Source organism: Stegostoma tigrinum, chromosome 10 (assembly GCF_030684315.1).
Source record: "Stegostoma tigrinum isolate sSteTig4 chromosome 10, sSteTig4.hap1, whole genome shotgun sequence".
Classification (NCBI taxonomy): Eukaryota; Metazoa; Chordata; class Chondrichthyes; order Orectolobiformes; family Stegostomatidae; genus Stegostoma; species Stegostoma tigrinum.
The window spans coordinates 14,058,939-14,078,081 of NC_081363.1; the positions used below are offsets into that span (position 1 = coordinate 14,058,939).

The window sequence follows — 19,143 nt, forward strand, 5'->3', positions numbered from 1 at the left end:
CCTTCTTCATCCAGTAACTTGTCCTGCAAATCCGAAAGCAGTGCTGTCAGAAGAAATGCAACAGAGCAGCCCAGCAGGGTGCTTAAACAACATTTCTACTGCCAGAGATAATGGGAACTGCAGATGCTGGAGGATCCAAGATAACAAAGTGCATAGCTGGATGAACACAGCAGGCCAAGCTGCATCTCAGGAGCACAAAAGCTGACGTTTCGGGCCTAGACCAAAAGCTCTGATGAAGGATCTAGGCCCGAAACGTCAGCTTTTGTGGTCCTAAGATGCTGCTTGGCCTGCTGTGTTCATCCAGCCACAAACTTTGTTATCTCTATTTCTACTGCCAGAACTGCTTTGTGCGAGCTCTGCAGTTCATCTCAGAACACCCTTAGAGTCCTTCAGCATGGAAACAGACACTTTGGTTCAACTAATCAATGCCAACCATGTTACCAAATCAAACTCGTCCCACTTGCCTGGGTTTGGCCCATAGCCCTCCAAACCTTTCTTAGAATGTACTTTATCCAAATGTTATAACTGTACTTGCATCCACCACTTCTTCTGGCAGTTCATTCCACATATAAAGCACCCTCTGTGTAAAAAAAGTTGCCCCCATGTCCTTGTTAAATCTTTCTCCTCTCACTTCAAAAATATGCCCCCTAGTTTGAACAGCCATACCCTAGAGAAAAGACCCTTGCTATTCACCTTATCAATTTTCAAGATTCATGGTGGTTTGTGACATGCTGCTTAACCTCATCATGATGAGGGACATCCCTGAACATCATGCTACATGGCAATTAGCAGAGGAGAAGATGAGTTTGGAAATAACTACCACTACTGCACAGGAAAAGTGTAAGGGAGATATGCGTGGAGAGTTCTTTACACAGAGGGTGGTGGCTGCCTGGAACACATTGCCAGCGGAGGTGGTAGAGATGGGCACGATACCATCATTTAAGATGTATCTAGACAGATACATAAATTGGCAGGGAGCAGAGGGAAAATAGGTGACAGGTTTAGGTAGAGGATCTGGATCAGCGCAGGCTTGGAGGGCCGAAGGGCCTGTTTCTGTGCTGTAATTTTCTTTGTTCTTTGTACTCTGGATAGGTTATTTCTGTTTGACTTATCTGGGTGAGACACCAGTAAGTGCAACACCATTCCTCAGTTATTCACAATTCAACTTCACTGTGTTACTGGCAATCACAATGACCATTATGCAAAAATCAAAATCACCACCAAATAAATATTCTAAGCCAAACTAAGCATGTCATGCCAACTAATCATCCATGCTTTCCCTCACAGCCTGTGCTCTTCCTTCTTGCATGGGATGTGGATGTCACTGGTAAGACCAGCATTTGCTGTCCATCCCTAGTTGCCCTTGAATTGAGTAACTAACTTGGTCATTTCAGATGACATTCAACAGTCAATTGCAAGAGATAGTAAGAACTACAGATGCCAGAGTCAGAGATAACACAGTGTGGAGCTGGAGGAGAATAGGAGAGTTTGTCATGGGCTGAGGCCGGGGATGGAAGATTTTGAAACTAGTAAAATCCACATTTAGGCCATTAAGCTGTAGGCTCCCGAGGCAGATTGTGAGGTGCTGCTCCTCCTGTTTCAGGTGGTGTCATTGTGACTGCTTTGTAGACCGCTTTATAAAGCACTTGCATTCTGTTCCGGTTGCAAACAATTTCAAATTCCCCTCCCACCCAGGGCGGTGGTTACATGTCCAACCTGGTCCTCCTCCAGAGTCACAATGATGTCATCTGAAAATGAAAGGAGCAACCCTCCCTCTCATCCCGCCTCCTTGACCTGACACAACCTGTCTGTCTTCTCTCTTCTCTCCCACCTCACTGACCAATCCCTACGACTCCCTAGCTGCACTCACCTATCACCATCCCGACTACCTTCTCCAGCCCCACCCCTCCTCTCTCTATTTGTTTCTGACCTCACTTCCCCACCCCTCCCAACCCCCACCGCCATTTCTGAAGAAGGGTCCTGACCCGAAATGTCAACTTTCTCGCTCATCTGATGCTGCTTGGCCTGCGGTGTTCCTCTAGTTCCACACTGTTATCTCAAGAGTCAATTGCTGTGGGTTGAAGTCACATATAGGCTGGAATAGGTAAACTGGGCAGATTTCCTTACTCTCAAGGGGATTAGTGAACCAGACTTTTTTAAAAACCGTGATAGAACACACAGAACACAGAACACAGAACATAACAGCACAGTACAGGCCCTTCGGCCCTCGATGTTGTGCCGACCTGTCATACCGATCTCAAGCCCATCTAACCAACACTATTCCATGTACGTCCAATCAATTTTATTTAACATAGTCACCATCACAAAGACTAGCTTTATATTCCAAAATAGTTCACTGAATTCCAATTCCACAAATTGTAATCGTGGGTTCTGAATCCATTTATATTTATCCTATGTTCCTACATAGAGCTATCTGCATCATGGAAGGCTGCTGAATTCTTTGAAAAAGACAATCCCAAAAGGGCAGTTGTCATTCTCAAGCAGCTGTATACTGAGAAACCCTGGCTTTGTATGCCTCATCTTGGCATGGGCATCAGCAGTCTGGATTGGTTGGCCAACAGTGAAGAAGCAGTTTGGAAGGACAAATGTTGATACATTAAAGAGAGATGTTGTTCACCAATCATTGCTGGAGAATCAACTGCTGTGACACCACTGTGACATCCAGATGATGTGTGGCTTCTCCAGGTAATGCATTGGAAACAGATATCAGTCATCAAACACTGCATCATGGTTGGTTTGCATTAATAGAATCAGACTTCATTTCCACCATCACAACCCTTTAAATGGCATTTCCTTAAAAGTAATGTATCTAGCCCCTTTTTGATTTGGAAGTCAGTTAATTTAGAAATAATCAGCATCACACCTTTAATCTTAAACAAGATATTTGTAGTTTACTGCAAAATTACCATTGCAGTTATTCATGTAAACATGATAGTTTTACTAGCGATATACATATACAAATGTTAAAAGAAGGGAAAGTTAAAAGATACTCAGAAGGATGAAAGTAAGACCAGTCTCCATAATTATGGTAATTTGTAATAAGTTTCAGTGATGTGGCTGTACTGGTTGAATAATCAGTATGTGCTGAATAGAATAGTAGAATAGAATAGTATGTGCAAGCTGTGAAATGCAGATGTGAGGTTTTCAGCAGTCCAAAGATTGTGGCATTATGCCATAGAACATACGAACACAAGAACAGGAGTAGGATTCAGCCCTCATGTGAGGTGCGAGTCTTAACAAAGATTGTTGGTACATGTATGATGGGATGTGTGACATTGTGTATGAAGGCACAGTTGGTAGTACGCGGCATTTGAGGACGTATTAATTGACTTTTAGTCTATTCTTCTTCTACAGCCTTCTACATTGAGGTCCTCAGGAGTTGACATCCAGCATTGATTGCTGGGGCTATCTGGTTCAAATAACTTGGCAAAGTTCATCTGGAAAACCTTCTGAGCCTTCGTGGATTGATGACATCACTCCTTCTCTCTACTTCATGTACCAAGACCTCCAGTGCAGCTTCAGAAGAACTTAGAATGTGTTCACTGCTAATTGCTGCGTAGCATGATATTCAAGGCTGTGCTTTATCCTGATGGAAGTTATATTTTGTGATGTCATCAAGTCAAATTCACTTTTAGAATGTCTTCACTCCTTACTTCACTCTGTTTCAGTCAAAATGCACTTCTCTTGAAGGACTTCAAAGTGGCTTTAACTGATTCTGTTTTGCCACCAACAGAAGCAACACTTGCGGCATAATCTCATTTCAGGATAACCATAACCATTTTCAAATTTGTGGCACAAGTTTCTCTGTTGTTTCTCATTCCTCTTTGACTCTAATTCTTTGTGTTTCATCCTTTCCATTGGATGGTTTTCTTTTGTAGTTATTTGTGTTTGTTTTTCATTCATTCTGCCACCTTTTCTCTCTCCTTTTCTCTGTAATAGTCCCTCCCATTGTCTTCCCCTGTCTCTGTGCACCTCATTTCATTTTCCCTCAACTATTTCAATAGTTTAAACGCTGGGCCAGACAGTAAAACAGTAGCTAGGCTCATTAGCTTCATCTAGAATGTGTTGCACCTAACAACAAGATTCACATTATTATTTTCTAGTGGTCAGTTTGCCCTTTATTTTTCTACAATAGACAGGCGGTTGGTGTGGTGGCTGGGTGGTTAACACTGCTGCTTGGGAAGCCTCACCACAAAACAAGCCGTAGTTACAATTCCCCCAGAATAAGTGTCAGGCTGCACTGGCACTAACTACAATTCAACAATGAAATTGTATTAAAGTGTATAGCTTACCACTGAAAAGTTCCTTGGTTTGTAAATATGTCTTAGGAAAACCATCGAGAATAAAACCCTGGTTCTGACAAGGCATCGATGACAGCTTATCCCTCACAAACTTGAGGACAAATCCATCATCCAGGCGACCTGTAAAGTTGGTAGCCAAACAGTCCATCAGTTACAATGCAAAGGTTAAACTATTTATCATAAAAAAGTAGCTAGTAAATCAAATCAAATACTAAATTACATAAATAGAGATGTTGGGTACAAGGCAGGAAAGTTATGCTGAACCTTTATAAAGCCTGATTAGGTCCAATCTACCATATGACAAGTAGTTTTGGTCAGTAAGGGAGATCAACAGAGACTTAGCAGGATGGACGTGGGGGAGGAGGTTTAGCTACTAGGTTAGAGTGGAGAAACGGTGCCGGCCTTCTTGAAATAAAGGAGGTTGACGGGAGATTTGCAGGAAGTCTACTAGATATTAGGGGTAACTGGATAAAGTAGACAAAGGAAAGCTGATGATGCTGAGACTAGGCTATACAGGTGTCAGTTTTTGGCCAAGGGGTACAAGTAAAATTTGAAGAAGAACTCAAAAGAGTGACATTGACCCAGGACTCGCTGCCTATGAAGGTGGCAGCACCAAAGACAATCACTTATGTAAAGGGAAATTGGATGGGCACTTGATAGTAATTTGCTTGAAGGGCTATAAGGATCGAATGGGAAAATGGGATTGACTGAATTGCCAGCATAGATTTGATAGACTGTGTTGGTATTGTAATGATGCTATGCCTGTATAAGCATATTTACTGCCAAGTTTTCAAAGACCATGGAATCTTGGATGACATCTGTTAAATTTAATCCAGTTCCACTCATTTTACATAAGCCTAATTTCAACATTTAGTTTAAGGTCTTGTAAAAACTGTACCTTTTTATATTGGATTAAAGTGGATTAAAATTAGAAAGAATCGTTTCAATCCAGATTTACAAGGACGGCTGTATGTTTCAAAAGTAAAGAATTTGATACGTATTGTGAACTCTGTTTGTGTAGCTTTGTGATCCAGTAATGTAGACAAATTGGAGCTAAGGGAATGTTTACAAGGGGATGGTTTTACAGACTAGGAATCAATTATCAATGCAAAGATAATTGGTTGTCAGTTAGCTTAACAGCTTGGGCTATGAGAAAGAGAGAAGATTTGCCAGTCCAGAAGAGAAATCAACAGATTTGCAGCAGCCAAAAGCTCTCTCTGTCTCTCAGTTCTTTGCAGTAAGCCACTTTAAATCTGAAGAAAACCAGTTTATCATTCTTTCAGCAGATGCTGCATATTGTAACTTTGATTTGGATAAGTCAGGGGCATTCCGTCAATGAAACAGCCTTTTGCATTGCAAAAAAATGAAGCTTGAGGAAAAACCTTCAGATGAGCAAGAACTAAATCAGCAGATCTCGGGAACAAAGGATATGGAATTGTTTTCCCGTTTTCCCTCTGCCCAATTGTTTTGTTTCCCTGTTTATATTTATCTGTTTGTGTGTGTGTAGAGGTGAGTTTATAAGGGGTTGAGAGTTTTAATTTGTAGAGTTTTGTTAATTTATGTTAGTGTTTATGTTTATTCTAATCTGCAAGGTTGCTCATGCGTACCTGTTCCAAGGTTCCATGCACAGCAATCAACATTGGCACACCAATCAAAGCACTGACTTTTGTTTCTGGAATTCGCCACTGTGCATGGACCCCTGAGGCTTACGCATCATGCGAAGCTTGGCAAAGATTTCTGTCAAATTGAAAATCCAGGATGAGAATCAAACCAAATGTTGCAACCAGACCAAAGGTTGAGGCTGAATTAGTGAGACTGATCAAGGCAGGAGTCTTTGAACCCGTAAATATGATTGATTTGGCCATGCCTGTCATACTAGTGCTGAAGAAAGAAGGATCAGTATGCAACTGCGGTGCTTTTAAGGTAATCTTTAATCAGATATTGTGTGCTGAGTAGTATCCTGTGCCTTCAATTGATGATTATTTGTCAGACGAAGTGGAGGTCAGCTGGTCAGTAAAATTAACATTACTCACACCTATCTCCAGATGAAAGTAGATTGTGACTCACAGAAATACTTGATGATTATAACACACAAAGGACTAATTAAATACAAGAGACTTCCATTGGAAATGCATCTGGACCTGTGTTTTTCCAATATGCCATGGATCAGATTTTGAGTGGATTCATTGTAACCTAGATGATATTTTCATCATGGGGAGAAACAAAAAAGAGCATCTCCTCAATTTAGAAATAATGGGAACTGCAGATGCTGGAGAATCCAAGATAACAAAGTGTGAAGCTGGATGAATACAGCAGGCCAAGCAGCATCTCAGGAGCACAAAAGCTTTTGTGCTCCTAAGATGCTGCTTGGCCTGCTGTGTTCATGCAGCTTCACACTTCGTTATCATCTCCTCAGTTTAGATGCTTTTCTGAAGAGACTTGAATATTATGGTCTAACGTTGAACAAAGACAATTGTGAATATTTTAAATCTTCTGTCAAATATTTACTGACGCACCAGTGCCTGAAAATGTAAACTATGATCATTTTTGTGGTTGTTAAATTACTATAACAGGTTTGTCATAAATTTTGCATCATTCTCAAGCTATTACACAATTTTTTTTAATATCAAAACAAGAACTGGAGTTGGAAAGTTCAATGTGAAGGACCCTTTCCACAAGCCAAAGAGACTTCATTAAAGTCAAAATTCATGATGCATTTGACCCAAAGTTACTGTTAGGACCAGATTGTGAAGCATCATCATACAGCGTGGGAGCAGTCATTTCTCACATATTACCCAACAATGAAGAGGAGACAATAGCTTTTTCATCAAGATTGTTAAACAAAGCAGCAACAAAATATGCAGAGACAGGGAAAGAAAGTCTTGCAATCATATTTGGCATTAGACGATTCCATTAATATCTGTATGGCTGGGAAATTTACCCTAGCAACAGATCACAGACCATTGGTCACAATATTTGGGCCTTATACGAGACTCCCTTCTCTAGTAGTGAGCAGAAGCAAGCATTGTTGCTACCAGGTGACATTTATACAATTTAAGTCTTGGCAATCCAATTTATGCAGCAATGCTGATTGTCCCTCTGGAGTGTCCTCGCCAAACAAGTCATGTAAAACAGTCCTTATAGGATCATAGAGTCCTGCAGCACAGAAACAGATCCTTTGGTCAACAAACACCAAACTACACTAATCCCATTCAGTGATAATGGGAACTGCAGATGCTGGAGAATCCAAGATACTAATCCCATTCACCTGTGTTTGGTCCGTAACCTGTAATGACCTGGTATTTTAAGTACTCATCCAGAAGCTTTTTAAATGTTGCAAGAATATCGGCTTTCGCCACTCTCTCAGGCAGTATGTTCCATGTTTCTACAACCCTCTGGGTGAAAAGTCTTTTTTCATTACCCCGCTGGGTAACATCATCAGTGCAGCCTCTGATGAAGTGCCATTGTGTTTTCCCACCTGTTATTTAAACTCTGGAGTCCGTTGAGCTGGATTACCTCACTTCCTGTTTTTCTTCGCAGTGGAGTGTGTATGGGGTCGAGCTCAATGTGTTTGACAAACACATAGTGCTTGACCCCATATACCCTCCACTGCGAAGGAAAACTGGAAGTGAGCTAATCCAGCTCAACGGACTCCAGAGTTTAAATAACAGGTGGGAAAACACAACATTGCTTCATTGGAGGCTGCACTGATGATGTTACCCAGCGGGGTAATGAAATGTCTGTGGAAAATCAATGAACCAGCTCAGCTAGCCAACCAACCACAACATCCACAACCCGAGCTACAAATCTACTCTAAAACCTTAGAAAAGTCTTTTCCTCAGACCACATTGACCTCACTTTAAATTTACGCTCTCTGGTTTTAGACATGTCTGCCACAGGGAAAGGTTCCTCATAACCTACCTTGACTATGCTTAGAATCATACGAGTTATAGAGTCATACTGCACAGAAACAGGCCCTTTGATCCAACTTGTCCACATCGACCCAGGTTTCCCAAACTAAACTAGTCCTTTTTGCCTGCGTTCAGCCTATTTCACTCTAAACCTTGTGATCAGAGATAATGGGAACTGCAGGTGCTGGAGAATCCGAGATAACAAAGCGTGGAGCTGGATGAACACAGCAGGCCAGGAAGCATCTTAGGAGCACAAAAGCTGGTGTTTCGGGCCTAGACCTTTTTCTGATGAAGGATCTAGGCCCGAAACATCAGCTTTTGTGCTCTTAAGATGCTGCTTGGCCTGCCGTATTCATCCAGCTCCACACTTTGTTATCTCTCTAAACCTTGCCTACTCTTGTACCTATTCAAATGTCTTTTAAATGTTGGAAATATATCTATGTCTACCTCTTTCCTGGCTGTTCATTCTGCATATGAATGACCCTCTGTGTGAAAAAGTTGCCCCTCAGGTCCCTTTTAAATCTTCCTCCTTAAAATTATGCCCTCTAGTTTTGAAACAGCACACCCCCCCACTCCCACATTTGAGAAAAAGCTTTATTTACCTTGGCTTGTCATGATTTTATAAACCTCTATAGGGTCACTCATCAACCTCCTATGCTCCAGGGTGAAAAAGCCTTTCCAGCCTCTCCTTATAACGCAAACCCTCAAGTCCCTGGAACATCCTTCTAAATTTTTTCTGCACCCTTTCCAATTTAATAACATCTTTCCTATAGCAAGGCAACCAGAACTCTACACAGAACTGCAAATATGGCCTCATCAACATCCAGTATAACCGCAACATGACATCCCAATTCCTACACCCAATGCTCTGAGCAATGAAGATAAGCATACCAAAAGTCCTCTTACCACACTGTCTACTTGTCCCATCACTTTCAAGAGCTATGTACCTGAACCCTCAGGTTTCTCTGTTCAACAACACTCCCCAGGGCCCTATCATTAGCTGTGAAAGTCCTGCCCTTGTTTGCTTACCAAAACCTCTTATAATTTTGTATACCTCAACCAAAATCCTACCAAGCCTCCAATGCACCAAGGAAAACAAACACAGTGTATCTAGTCTCTCCTCATAACTGAGACCTTTCATTCTAGGCAATATCCTGGTGAATCTCCTCTGCACCTTCTCGAGTGCAATCATGTCCTATATTGACAACTTTAACATTGAAGAGTTAGGGAACACTTAGGTGACAGTTGTGCAAGCGAGGGAGTAAACTAGAAATTATGCACTACAATCAAAATTGAAGGACATAGTACTTCAAGGCAAGACCACAGGAAAAGCCCCAGACTGAAATCATTTGTCACACCAAAGTTAGAACTATCTCTACAAGCAGATGTCTCCTATGGGGAAGGAGTGTCATCATTCCACCACAACTAAGGAAATGTTAAATCAACTACATGAAAATCACTTTGGCATTGGCAGGTTGAAGGTGATAGCCAGTAGCTATTTTTGGCGGATCGGGCTTGACTCTGAGATTGAGGAGAAGGCAGAAATATGTGCAGTTTGTGCAAGAATTTCTACCTCCATTTACTGCCATTACACCCTTGGGAATGGCCAGAAAGGCAAAGAAACCAAATTGACTATGTCAGACCTTTTGTAGGGTAAATGTTTTTTGTAGTGGTTGGCACACATATGAGATGGCTTGAAGTTGCCATCACAAAGGCACATCTCCAGAGAAAATCACTGAAAGATTCAGATATTTGTGAGGTTTGGGTATCCGGAGCAACGTGTTAGCAATAACGGTCCACGATTTATATCACAAGAGTGTACAGACTATCTAAAACATATTCAACCAGCTCCTTATCACCCAGTCATAAATGGTTTGGCAGAAAGGGGTGATCAGACAAGTTAAATTTCCTTCAGGATAACTTGTGAATTAGGATCACTTTCAAAAAGGCTGAGCCAGATTTTGTTAGCATACTAGAATGTAACCCATGCTACAATTCCAACTTCTCTGGCATTACTCATGGTAAAACATCAGTTGTGCAATGTATTTGATTTGCTGAAACCACCCATGACGAAAGACAAGAAACAACAGAATCAGATTTCTCAAACAGAGAACAGGCCAAACAATGCACTTTCTGAAAAGGCTATTAAGTGTTGGTGAGGAATTACATCTCTGGCGAGGAGTGAGTACTAGCCATCATTGCTTCTCATCTGTATGGTATAGGAAACGATTCTAGTGCATACTTCAATATATAATGAAGAAGACAAGCACATCAACCAGACAAATGTGCCAGGGACAACATTAATTAAATATCCATGAATGACTGCGAAATTCAGACCTGGATAAGTCTGAGGACAAAATAGTAACTGAAATATCCGAGAGAGGCACTATCTTAGCGGAGAATACTGTGATATTGTGCAAACCTTCGAGATTTCAGTCAGAGAATCATACAGCACAGAACAGGCTCATCAATTTTGTCCCACCAAAAATATACTACTACCTACACTAGTCCCACTTTCCCATATTAGGCCCATAGCCTAGAATGTTATTTTAAAGGCTGTGAGATTTCCTGCCTAAACTACCCTCCCTGGTAGTGCAGTTATCCAGCAGTAGGCAATGACATATGAGTTTCTGGTACACCAACAACACCAGAGGTTAAAGCCAATGGGAAAAATGCACCGACAACCACAAATAAATTGACATCCTCCAGATGTTATATATATGCTTGTAAAGATTGTGAAAGTTATCATTGCCAGAAGCTCTGATAAAAATGGAGAGGAATATTATGTATTTGTGTAAGAGTGGTTGTTTGTCACTTTAAGAGTGTGATCAAGTGATGTTATGGCATCATCAGCTGTTTTGGGTGAGGAACAACTTGGTCCAACTTTGCTGTCTACAGAGTGGACATTTCCTTCATAGCATTCTTGCTAGTAAATATTTCATCCTCCTGGTCCTTCTTGGAATGCAACAATTTGGTGTTAGTCAACATTGATGAAATAGGAATTTCGGGAAAGAATCAATAAAAGGAACTACTGATTTAATGTCAGAGATAATGGGAACTGCAGATGCTGGAGAATTCCAAGATAATAAAATGTGAGGCTGGATGAACACAGCAGGCCAAGCAGCATCTCAGGAGCACAAAAGCTGACGTTTCGGGCCTAGACCCTTCATCAGAGAGGGGGATGGGGAGAGGGAACTAGAATAAATAGGGAGAGAGGGGGAGGCGGACCGAAGATGGAGAGTAAAGAAGATAGGTGGAGAGAGTATAGGTGGGGAGGTAGGGAGGGGATAGGTCAGTCCAGGGAAGACGGACAGGTCAAGGAGGTGGGATGAGGTTAGTAGGTAGATGGGGGTGCGGCTTGGGGTGGGAGGAAGGGATGGGTGAGAGGAAGAACCAGTTAGGGAGGCAGAGACAGGTTGGACTGGTTTTGGGAAGCAGTGGGTGGGGGGGAAGAGCTGGGCTGGTTGTGTGGTGCGGTGGGGGGAGGGGACGAACTGGGCTGGTTTAGGGATGCAGTGGGGGAAAGGGAGATTTTGAAACTGGTGAAGTCCACATTGATACCATTAGGCTGCAGGGTTCCCAGGCGGAATATGAGTTGCTGTTCCTGCAACCTTCGGGTGGCATCATTGTGGCGGTGCAGGAGGCCCATGATGGACATGTCATCTAGAGAATGGGAGGGGGAGTGGAAATGGTTTGCGACTGGGAGGTGCAGTTGTTTGTTGCGAACTGAGCGGAGGTGTTCTGCAAAGCGGTCTCCAAGCCTCCGCTTGGTTTCCCCAATATAGAGGAAGCCGCACCGGGTACAATGGATGCAGTATACCACATTGGCAGATGTGCAGGTGAACCTCTGCTTAATGTGGAATGTCATCTTGGGGCCTGGGATGGGGGTGAGGGAGGAGGTGTGGGGGCAAGTGTAGCATTTCCTGCTACACTGCTTCCCAAAACCAGTCCAACCTGTCTCTGCCTCCCTAACCGGTTCTTCCTCTCACCCATCCCTTCCTCCCACCCCAAGCCGCACCCCCATCTACCTACTAACCTCATCCCACCTCCTTGACCTGTCCGTCTTCCCTGGATTGACCTATCCCCTCCCTACCTCCCCACCTATACTCTCTCCACCTATCTTCTTTACTCTCCATCTTCAGTCCGCCTCCCCCTCTCTCCCTATTTATTCCAGTTCCCTCTCCCCATCCCCCTCTCTGATGAAGGGTCTAGGCCCGAAACGTCAGCTTTTGTGCTCCTGAGATGCTGCTTGGCCTGCTGTGTTCATCCAGCCTCACATTTTATTATCTACTGATTTAATGTAATGAGAGGGACTATCCACTTCACCCACTTTGCCATATTTGGACTTGCAACTAACGCTAACATTTAAAACATTCTGCAACTCCGAGCTCTTTTTAATGATAGGTTACACAAATGCAAAATAAACATTGATTACCCCCATTTTGCTCCATATTTTCTCTAACTTGGTCGAGGAGGTCCTGGGCATCTTTGATGCCTGTGTCATCATCTTCTTCCTCAGTTTCTTCAGTTTCTTCAATTTCAGGCTGTGTACTTTTTAATTCCTAAAACAATTAACTTAATTTTAAACAAAGCTGTGAATCTCTTTTAAATTAAAGCATTCAGCTCACTTCCAAAAGGTCAATGGGAAGAAACAAAGTATACATCAGCCACTCAGAGATAGTGAAAACTGCCGATGCTGGAGTCAGAGATAACACAGTGCGGAGCTGGAGGAACATGGCAGGCCAGGCAGCATCAGATGAGCAGGAAAGCTGACGTTTCGGGTCAGAACCCTCCTTCAGATTTCCATCAGCCACTGCTGGTTTGTGTTAAGAGTCTCCCTCGGATTGGAAGGAAGTATGCCCTAATTGGTTTTAGCACCTATGCGCTAAGGAATATGAGAACAATCCCAATTTGCAGATTGACTGCTATTCAGTCACTCTGCTTTAGCTAAGAACATAGCATGTGTGGATGTCAGCAGGTTACAGGACAGTGATCAATGGTTAAGTAGCTGACTGCCAACTGTGCCCTAGGTTTCCACGTAAAGATTAGTAGCCACCTTGATGAAGTGCCTTTGATAATTTGGATCCCATGGCACCATAAACTAGTGTAAGTCATGCTATCCAGGGGAAAAGAAAACTTGCAATTAAAACAATGCAAGGGTAACTGCATACTTAAAATACCATAAGATCATAGAAGATAAGAACAAGAGAAGGCTGTTTGAGCCTGCTCTGTCATTCAATAAGATCATGGCTGATTTGACACTCCTCACATCCACTTTCCTGCCCTTTCCCCATGCCCCTTAATTCTCCTATTAATGAGGAGCCGAGAAGAGAGAAGAAAAATCTGTTGACATTAATTTAATTCTCCCGTGGCAGTAACTGGAGAAATATAACAGCAATTCTCCTTTGTGTCCTCTGTCTAAAGACAAGTTTGCTGCATTCTCCACTTGGGTAGGGCAAGACAGTAAGTTCCCAAAACCACTCCAGCAAGAACAGGAATTGAATCCTGTTCCGTTGGCTCCAGTCTGATCCACATGGAGCTATGAAACTGATGGTGGAAGGTCTAATTTCTTTCCATTACGTGACTGACCAGGAGTCTCTCCCAAAGGTACAATCTGCCTTGGAAGGATTCGCAAGTTGATACTCAACCTTTAGCTACATTATGGATACGCCAGGTCCTGGGGTAGGTCTTCAACACAGAATTTCTAATTTTAAGGCAGGCATTCTACACAGTGCACCACAAAATCTCATAATAATGATCCTCAAATGCAAAGATCAGCTTCAGGAAGGGATTTAGAGATAGCTGATCTTTGCACATGAGGATCACTATTGTGAGATCCTGTGCTACATTGCGTACAATTTCTTGGTTAGAAAGGATGAGAAAAATTTAAGTTTTAAACTTAAAAAGGTTGGCAATTAAAGTAGGTTCTTTTTATTCATTAATGGGCTGTGGGCATCACTGGCTAGTCAGCGTTTATTGCCTGTCCCTTGTTGCCCTTAAGAAGTTATAGTGAGCTGCCACCTTCTCAAGAATGTTGTGATTGTTTTGCATACAATTGGACAGTCTAATTTAAAAATGAGAGTGCTGGAGGGATGTGTATGGTTGGGTCAAGCAGTCTTTTCTCATTCTTGACTTTTCCTATGCCTTGTTAAAGTAAACATACCAGATTTGCAATAGCTTCTTCAATGACATCTTTTATTTTGATGTGGTGTAGCTTGTAGATTTTAGCCAGCCTCTCTGCTACTGAGGTTTTCCCTACCACAGGAGGTCCCAGAATTGCGATTTTTAGTGGCTGTGAAAAATAAAATTACAAAAATCCATTGACTATCTTGTCTAAACATCTTACAAGGGCTCCAGAAGCGAAAGAAAAAACCTTAACAGCAAGGTAGAAAATAAACACTGAGGTGCGCATTCTGAAATACCTTATTTGTCAATTTAGCAAACAGACACCGCATTTAATTCCGAGAGTAATTTGGGAATGTGAATGAAGGGCTGAGAATTTTAACTGAGCTTCATTAACATGTTTCCAGTCTCCTTTGCAACTACATGGAAAGATGGGAAGTCGTCATTGGCTACCAGCACAGAAGGACGGGGAAAATGCAGAGGGTTTCAGGAAAGCCTGATGGGAGGGAAAGATGGGTAGTGGTGGGGGTGGGTGGGGAGGTTGAGTAGGCAAGGTCTTGGCTTTCCCTGTGGGATCTGCTTAGTATTTGTGAGTTATTTAGCAATGAAACAGACATTCGGGGAAGGAAATGGCATAGTGATAATTTTACTGTAGTAGCCCAGTGAAACTGGTTCAAATCCCACCACAGCTGTTGGTGGAATTTCAATCTATAAAAACCTGGAATATAAAGCTCAACTTGGTAATGGTGACCATGAACCTATTGGCATAAAAGTTATTCTGGGTCACTAATGCCCTTCCGGAAGGAAATTTGACAGCCCTCTCCCAGTCCAGCCTACACGTGCCTCTTGGCCCACTGCAATGACTGAGTGCTTAACTGTACTCAGTAATAGCCCAGCAAGTCACTCAGTTCAAGGGCAACAAATAGCAGCATTTCACATTCCATTACAGAATAAAAGGAAAAGAACTCAGACCCACAAAATTCGAACAAGTTAAGGGAGAAACAGAAGCATAGAATCCTTAAATATGGGAGCAGGTCATTTGGCCCATCAAGTCCACACCGGCCCTCCAAAGAGAATCCCACCCAGACCCACCCTCACTATCCTAACCTGGTAACCCGGCATTTCCCATGGACAATCTACCTAGCCTGCACATCTCTGGACACTATGGGCAATTTAGCATGGCCAATCGACCCAACTTGCATATCTTCGGACTGTGGGGCAAAATATAGTTGAAATTACTTTGAGGCCAGATTGGTAGCCGTTGGATCCTGTATGTGGTATTGGTTGCCATTTGACCACCTCTGATCTTGGCTAATCTATAAAGAATGATCATTTGGATGAGGGAAGCAAACTGAACTCCAATATGTTTTAAAGCTTTCATAACAGAATGGGGGAAAACAGGATGGAGTAGAGACAATAATAAAGATAAACACTGTACTCTTCTAGCTTTCTGTAAGTATCCTTGGTAAAGTAATGATAATTTCTCACTGTCAACTGCAGTGAAGGAGTGAGTGGTCCAAAGGACAGGAAGGGTGAGTGTAAGGACATCAAAATATCTTTACACTGCGATTAAAACATTAAATAATGGAAACACTCAACAGTCTAGACATCACCTGTGAAAAAAGAAACAAGAGTTCATATTTCAAGTTTTCATCAGAAAACAGTTGTTCTGGTTTTCCCCATTGTTCAATCTTTCTGTATGTGAAAGAATGGAGTGTGAAGATGAATCAGTCATGTGAAATACAACCTGCAAAAAATGTTATCCGTAAGAAATTATCTTGAGATAATGTACAGATTACCAAAAGTGTTCGAGATTGCTTGTATTCTTTGATTAGATTCTGGATGTTTTCCACAATACCATTTTCAGCCACCCAATGGATGTTGAAGTTTTCTTTGATGAAAAAGGCCTCCAATGTCAGATTCACCATCAAGTGATCCAGATCTGATTGCTGTTGGAACAGAAAGCAAACTTAAATTTCAAATTTTTAAACATGACATTATCTTCTAAAATAATAGGTCTGTCAAAGTCATACGGCATAGAAACAGACCCTTCAGTCTAACCAGTCCATGCCAAACATAATCGCAAACTAAACTAGTCCCAACTGCCTGCTTCTGGCCCACATCCCTCCAAACCTTTCCTATTCATGTGCTTATTCAAATGTCTTTTAAATGTTGTCATTGTATCCACATACACCAGTTCCTCAGGAAGTTCATTCAGCATGAAAACCACCCACTGTGTAAAAAATTTGTCCCTCATGTCTTTTTTAAATTTCTCCACTCATCTTAAAAATATGTCCCTAGTCTGAAATCCACCATCCTAGGGAAAAGACAACTACTATTAACTCTTTCTATATCCCTCATTATTTTATAAACTTCTATCAGGTCTCCTGTCAAACTCCTACACTTAGACTAGCTGTGCAAAGTGCAAGATTCTAGTGAATCAAATCCTCTCCATAGAGTGAAACACTATAAGCGTTAGAAATGTGAAGCAAATATTGAAAATGCTGGTAATACGTAGCTTGTCAGGCAGCATCTGTGGAGAGATACAGATTTAATGTTTCAGGTCGATGATCCTTCAGACTTCTACTGGTGAGTCATCAGCCTGAAAAGTTAACTATGTTTCATAGTCTAATGATGCAGCATTTTCTGATCATATTCCACTCAATATATTTATCTGCATTTTCTTTTCAACTTATGAAGATACTCCTCAATTTTATAGTCTGCAATGGTCATTGCTTAGAATGTATGTAGAAAATAAACAAATGTCACTTCCTCCTATGCTCCTTAAAACAAGCGGTTCCCAGACAATATGTTGTAATATGCCGTTTCTTCTGATAATCTGCCCAGTTTTAGTTGTTCCCCCTAAGACTGCTTGCCAACTGTTATTGCTCCAACTTATCTCAGAATCATGTTTCCCATATTCTCCAGTCTTGCTTCTTCCTTTCAATCTACTTCTCTTTCTCATTCTTGTCATTCACTCATGACTTGTTTTTCTGTTCTTTCCCAGTAATGGTTTCTAATCAGATTAGTGTAGCATACAGAGCATAGAAAATTCAACAAAACTCTCCATATTTATAAAAGAAATTTAGGTCATACAAATAAGATTTCCAAACATGAAAGCTATAGGAGAAGGTAAGTGCAGCAGCATCTAATGTTTCCTAAATAAACAATCTGCTCTTTCTGTTCTAAGGAAATGAACAACAATAGAAAAGCTGTGATGACTATGGAAAGCCCTTTATGTATTACTTAGCTAAATTAAATGGAAATTCAAAAGTTAAGCATAAGCATGGTTAAAAATTGCAATGAATGGAACACTAACCGTCAAGTCATGGCTGAGCAGGGCATCTTCTTCAGGAAGGTGTTGAATCTTGCCAGGCCCAAGTTTGCTGATTGACTGTCAAGATAATTACTACATTTACTTGCAGCCTCTCAAAGTGGTAGTATTGGATTCTAGATTAAACTGTTCTTTGCAGAACTCCTAACTACCCATGGTCTACCAAATAACTAAGCAATATAGAGCAGAAGAACCATGGCTGAATTTCTTATGCTGATACAGTTTATCTTATGTTAAGAGGAAATATCTGTATAATGAATTATCAGGTCTAAATGTCACAAAGCACCTCATGCAATGAATCATACTTGAAGTCCATTGAGTGTTACCTAAGCAAAAGAGACATACATAACATACTAATAACATCCCACAAGTAGAACTGACATAGATGGCTAGCTATTCTGTGCTATTAGTTGGGTACATTGCTGACCAGGAAACCGTGAGAGCTCTTTTTCTTATTGAAAATTACCATGGCAACTTTAACGCTCACGACACTTCAACAAAACGTCACCCAGCATGTCAGCTGAAGGGCAAAACAACTCAGACGTAGGCAAATGTGCAATATTCCACTACTAGCCTCCATGCCGTTTCGGTGTTCATTCCCAATTTAAGCTATTTTGTGTGAATTCAGCTTGGGTTAGATTAACTGCCTGCCACAAAGTGGCGAGCAGTGAATTTAGCCCAATTATTATCAGGTATGTAAATGTTTAAGTGCCCCATTTCTGTGTGAACCAGTCAGCGATGAGGGTAGCCAATGTTGGCTAGGACCCCTGTTAGCTCAATGCATCAACCAAAGGACAGTTCCTGGACCCATAAGTGAATTAGATCGCAACCAGAGTTTCATAAAAATGGAGGAGGGGACATTAGTCACTTCTTCACAGGTCAAAATTAAGTTATGGCAAGTTAAATAATATTTTATTGGAATAATTTACGTGCTACTCTAATTTATGCACTTTATCACATTAGAACAGTTTGAAACTTAGGCTCTTAGATTTTAACAGTGACTATAATTAAAAAAGTATGTTATTGGCTGTGAAGGTCTTTGAGAAGCCAAGCGGAAGTGAAAGGCATTACATAATTGCTTTTATTTCAGGAACAATCTCTCAGTCTTTACCTTGACTATCTCTTTTAACTTGTGCTTTGAGTCATCCACTGCAAGTATGTAGTTCATTTTTGGTTTTCGTTCTATTACATTTTGTAACACTCTGCAAAATAAAGCCAAAAAAAGGTCACTCATAAACTCACTGGTCAAATAATCATTCATGCTGGAATAACTACATGCATCCAATTCCAAAAATGGAAATTAGAGATAATTTAACAAGAAAAAACAATCAATCCAAATTAATCTGATATTTCAGCAAGTTTAAATTAAGGAGTTTTTCTCTTATCCCTGTGGGAGGAGCCACAACTGAAGGATTGCGAGAGTAAGAATCAGTACAGCTACAATATTTTATGC

General features: G+C 41.4%; 1 protein-coding gene across 3 annotated transcripts in view; it reads right to left on the reverse strand.

Annotated features, from left to right (window-relative positions):
• ak7b (adenylate kinase 7b) overlaps positions 1–19,143 on the reverse strand; it is an 87,314-nt gene that overhangs the window by 8,070 nt on the left and 60,101 nt on the right. For all 3 annotated transcript variants that reach the window (XM_059649018.1, XM_048537755.2, XM_048537756.2), the window contains exons 8-13: positions 18,802–18,892; positions 17,676–17,750; positions 16,156–16,305; positions 14,397–14,525; positions 12,669–12,795; positions 4,314–4,442 (exon numbers count right to left, since the gene is read on the reverse strand). In XM_059649018.1, coding sequence (XP_059505001.1) covers positions 4,314–4,442; positions 12,669–12,795; positions 14,397–14,525; positions 16,156–16,305; positions 17,676–17,750; positions 18,802–18,892 — 701 coding nt within the window. The remainder of the gene's footprint in view (positions 1–4,313; positions 4,443–12,668; positions 12,796–14,396; positions 14,526–16,155; positions 16,306–17,675; positions 17,751–18,801; positions 18,893–19,143) is intronic.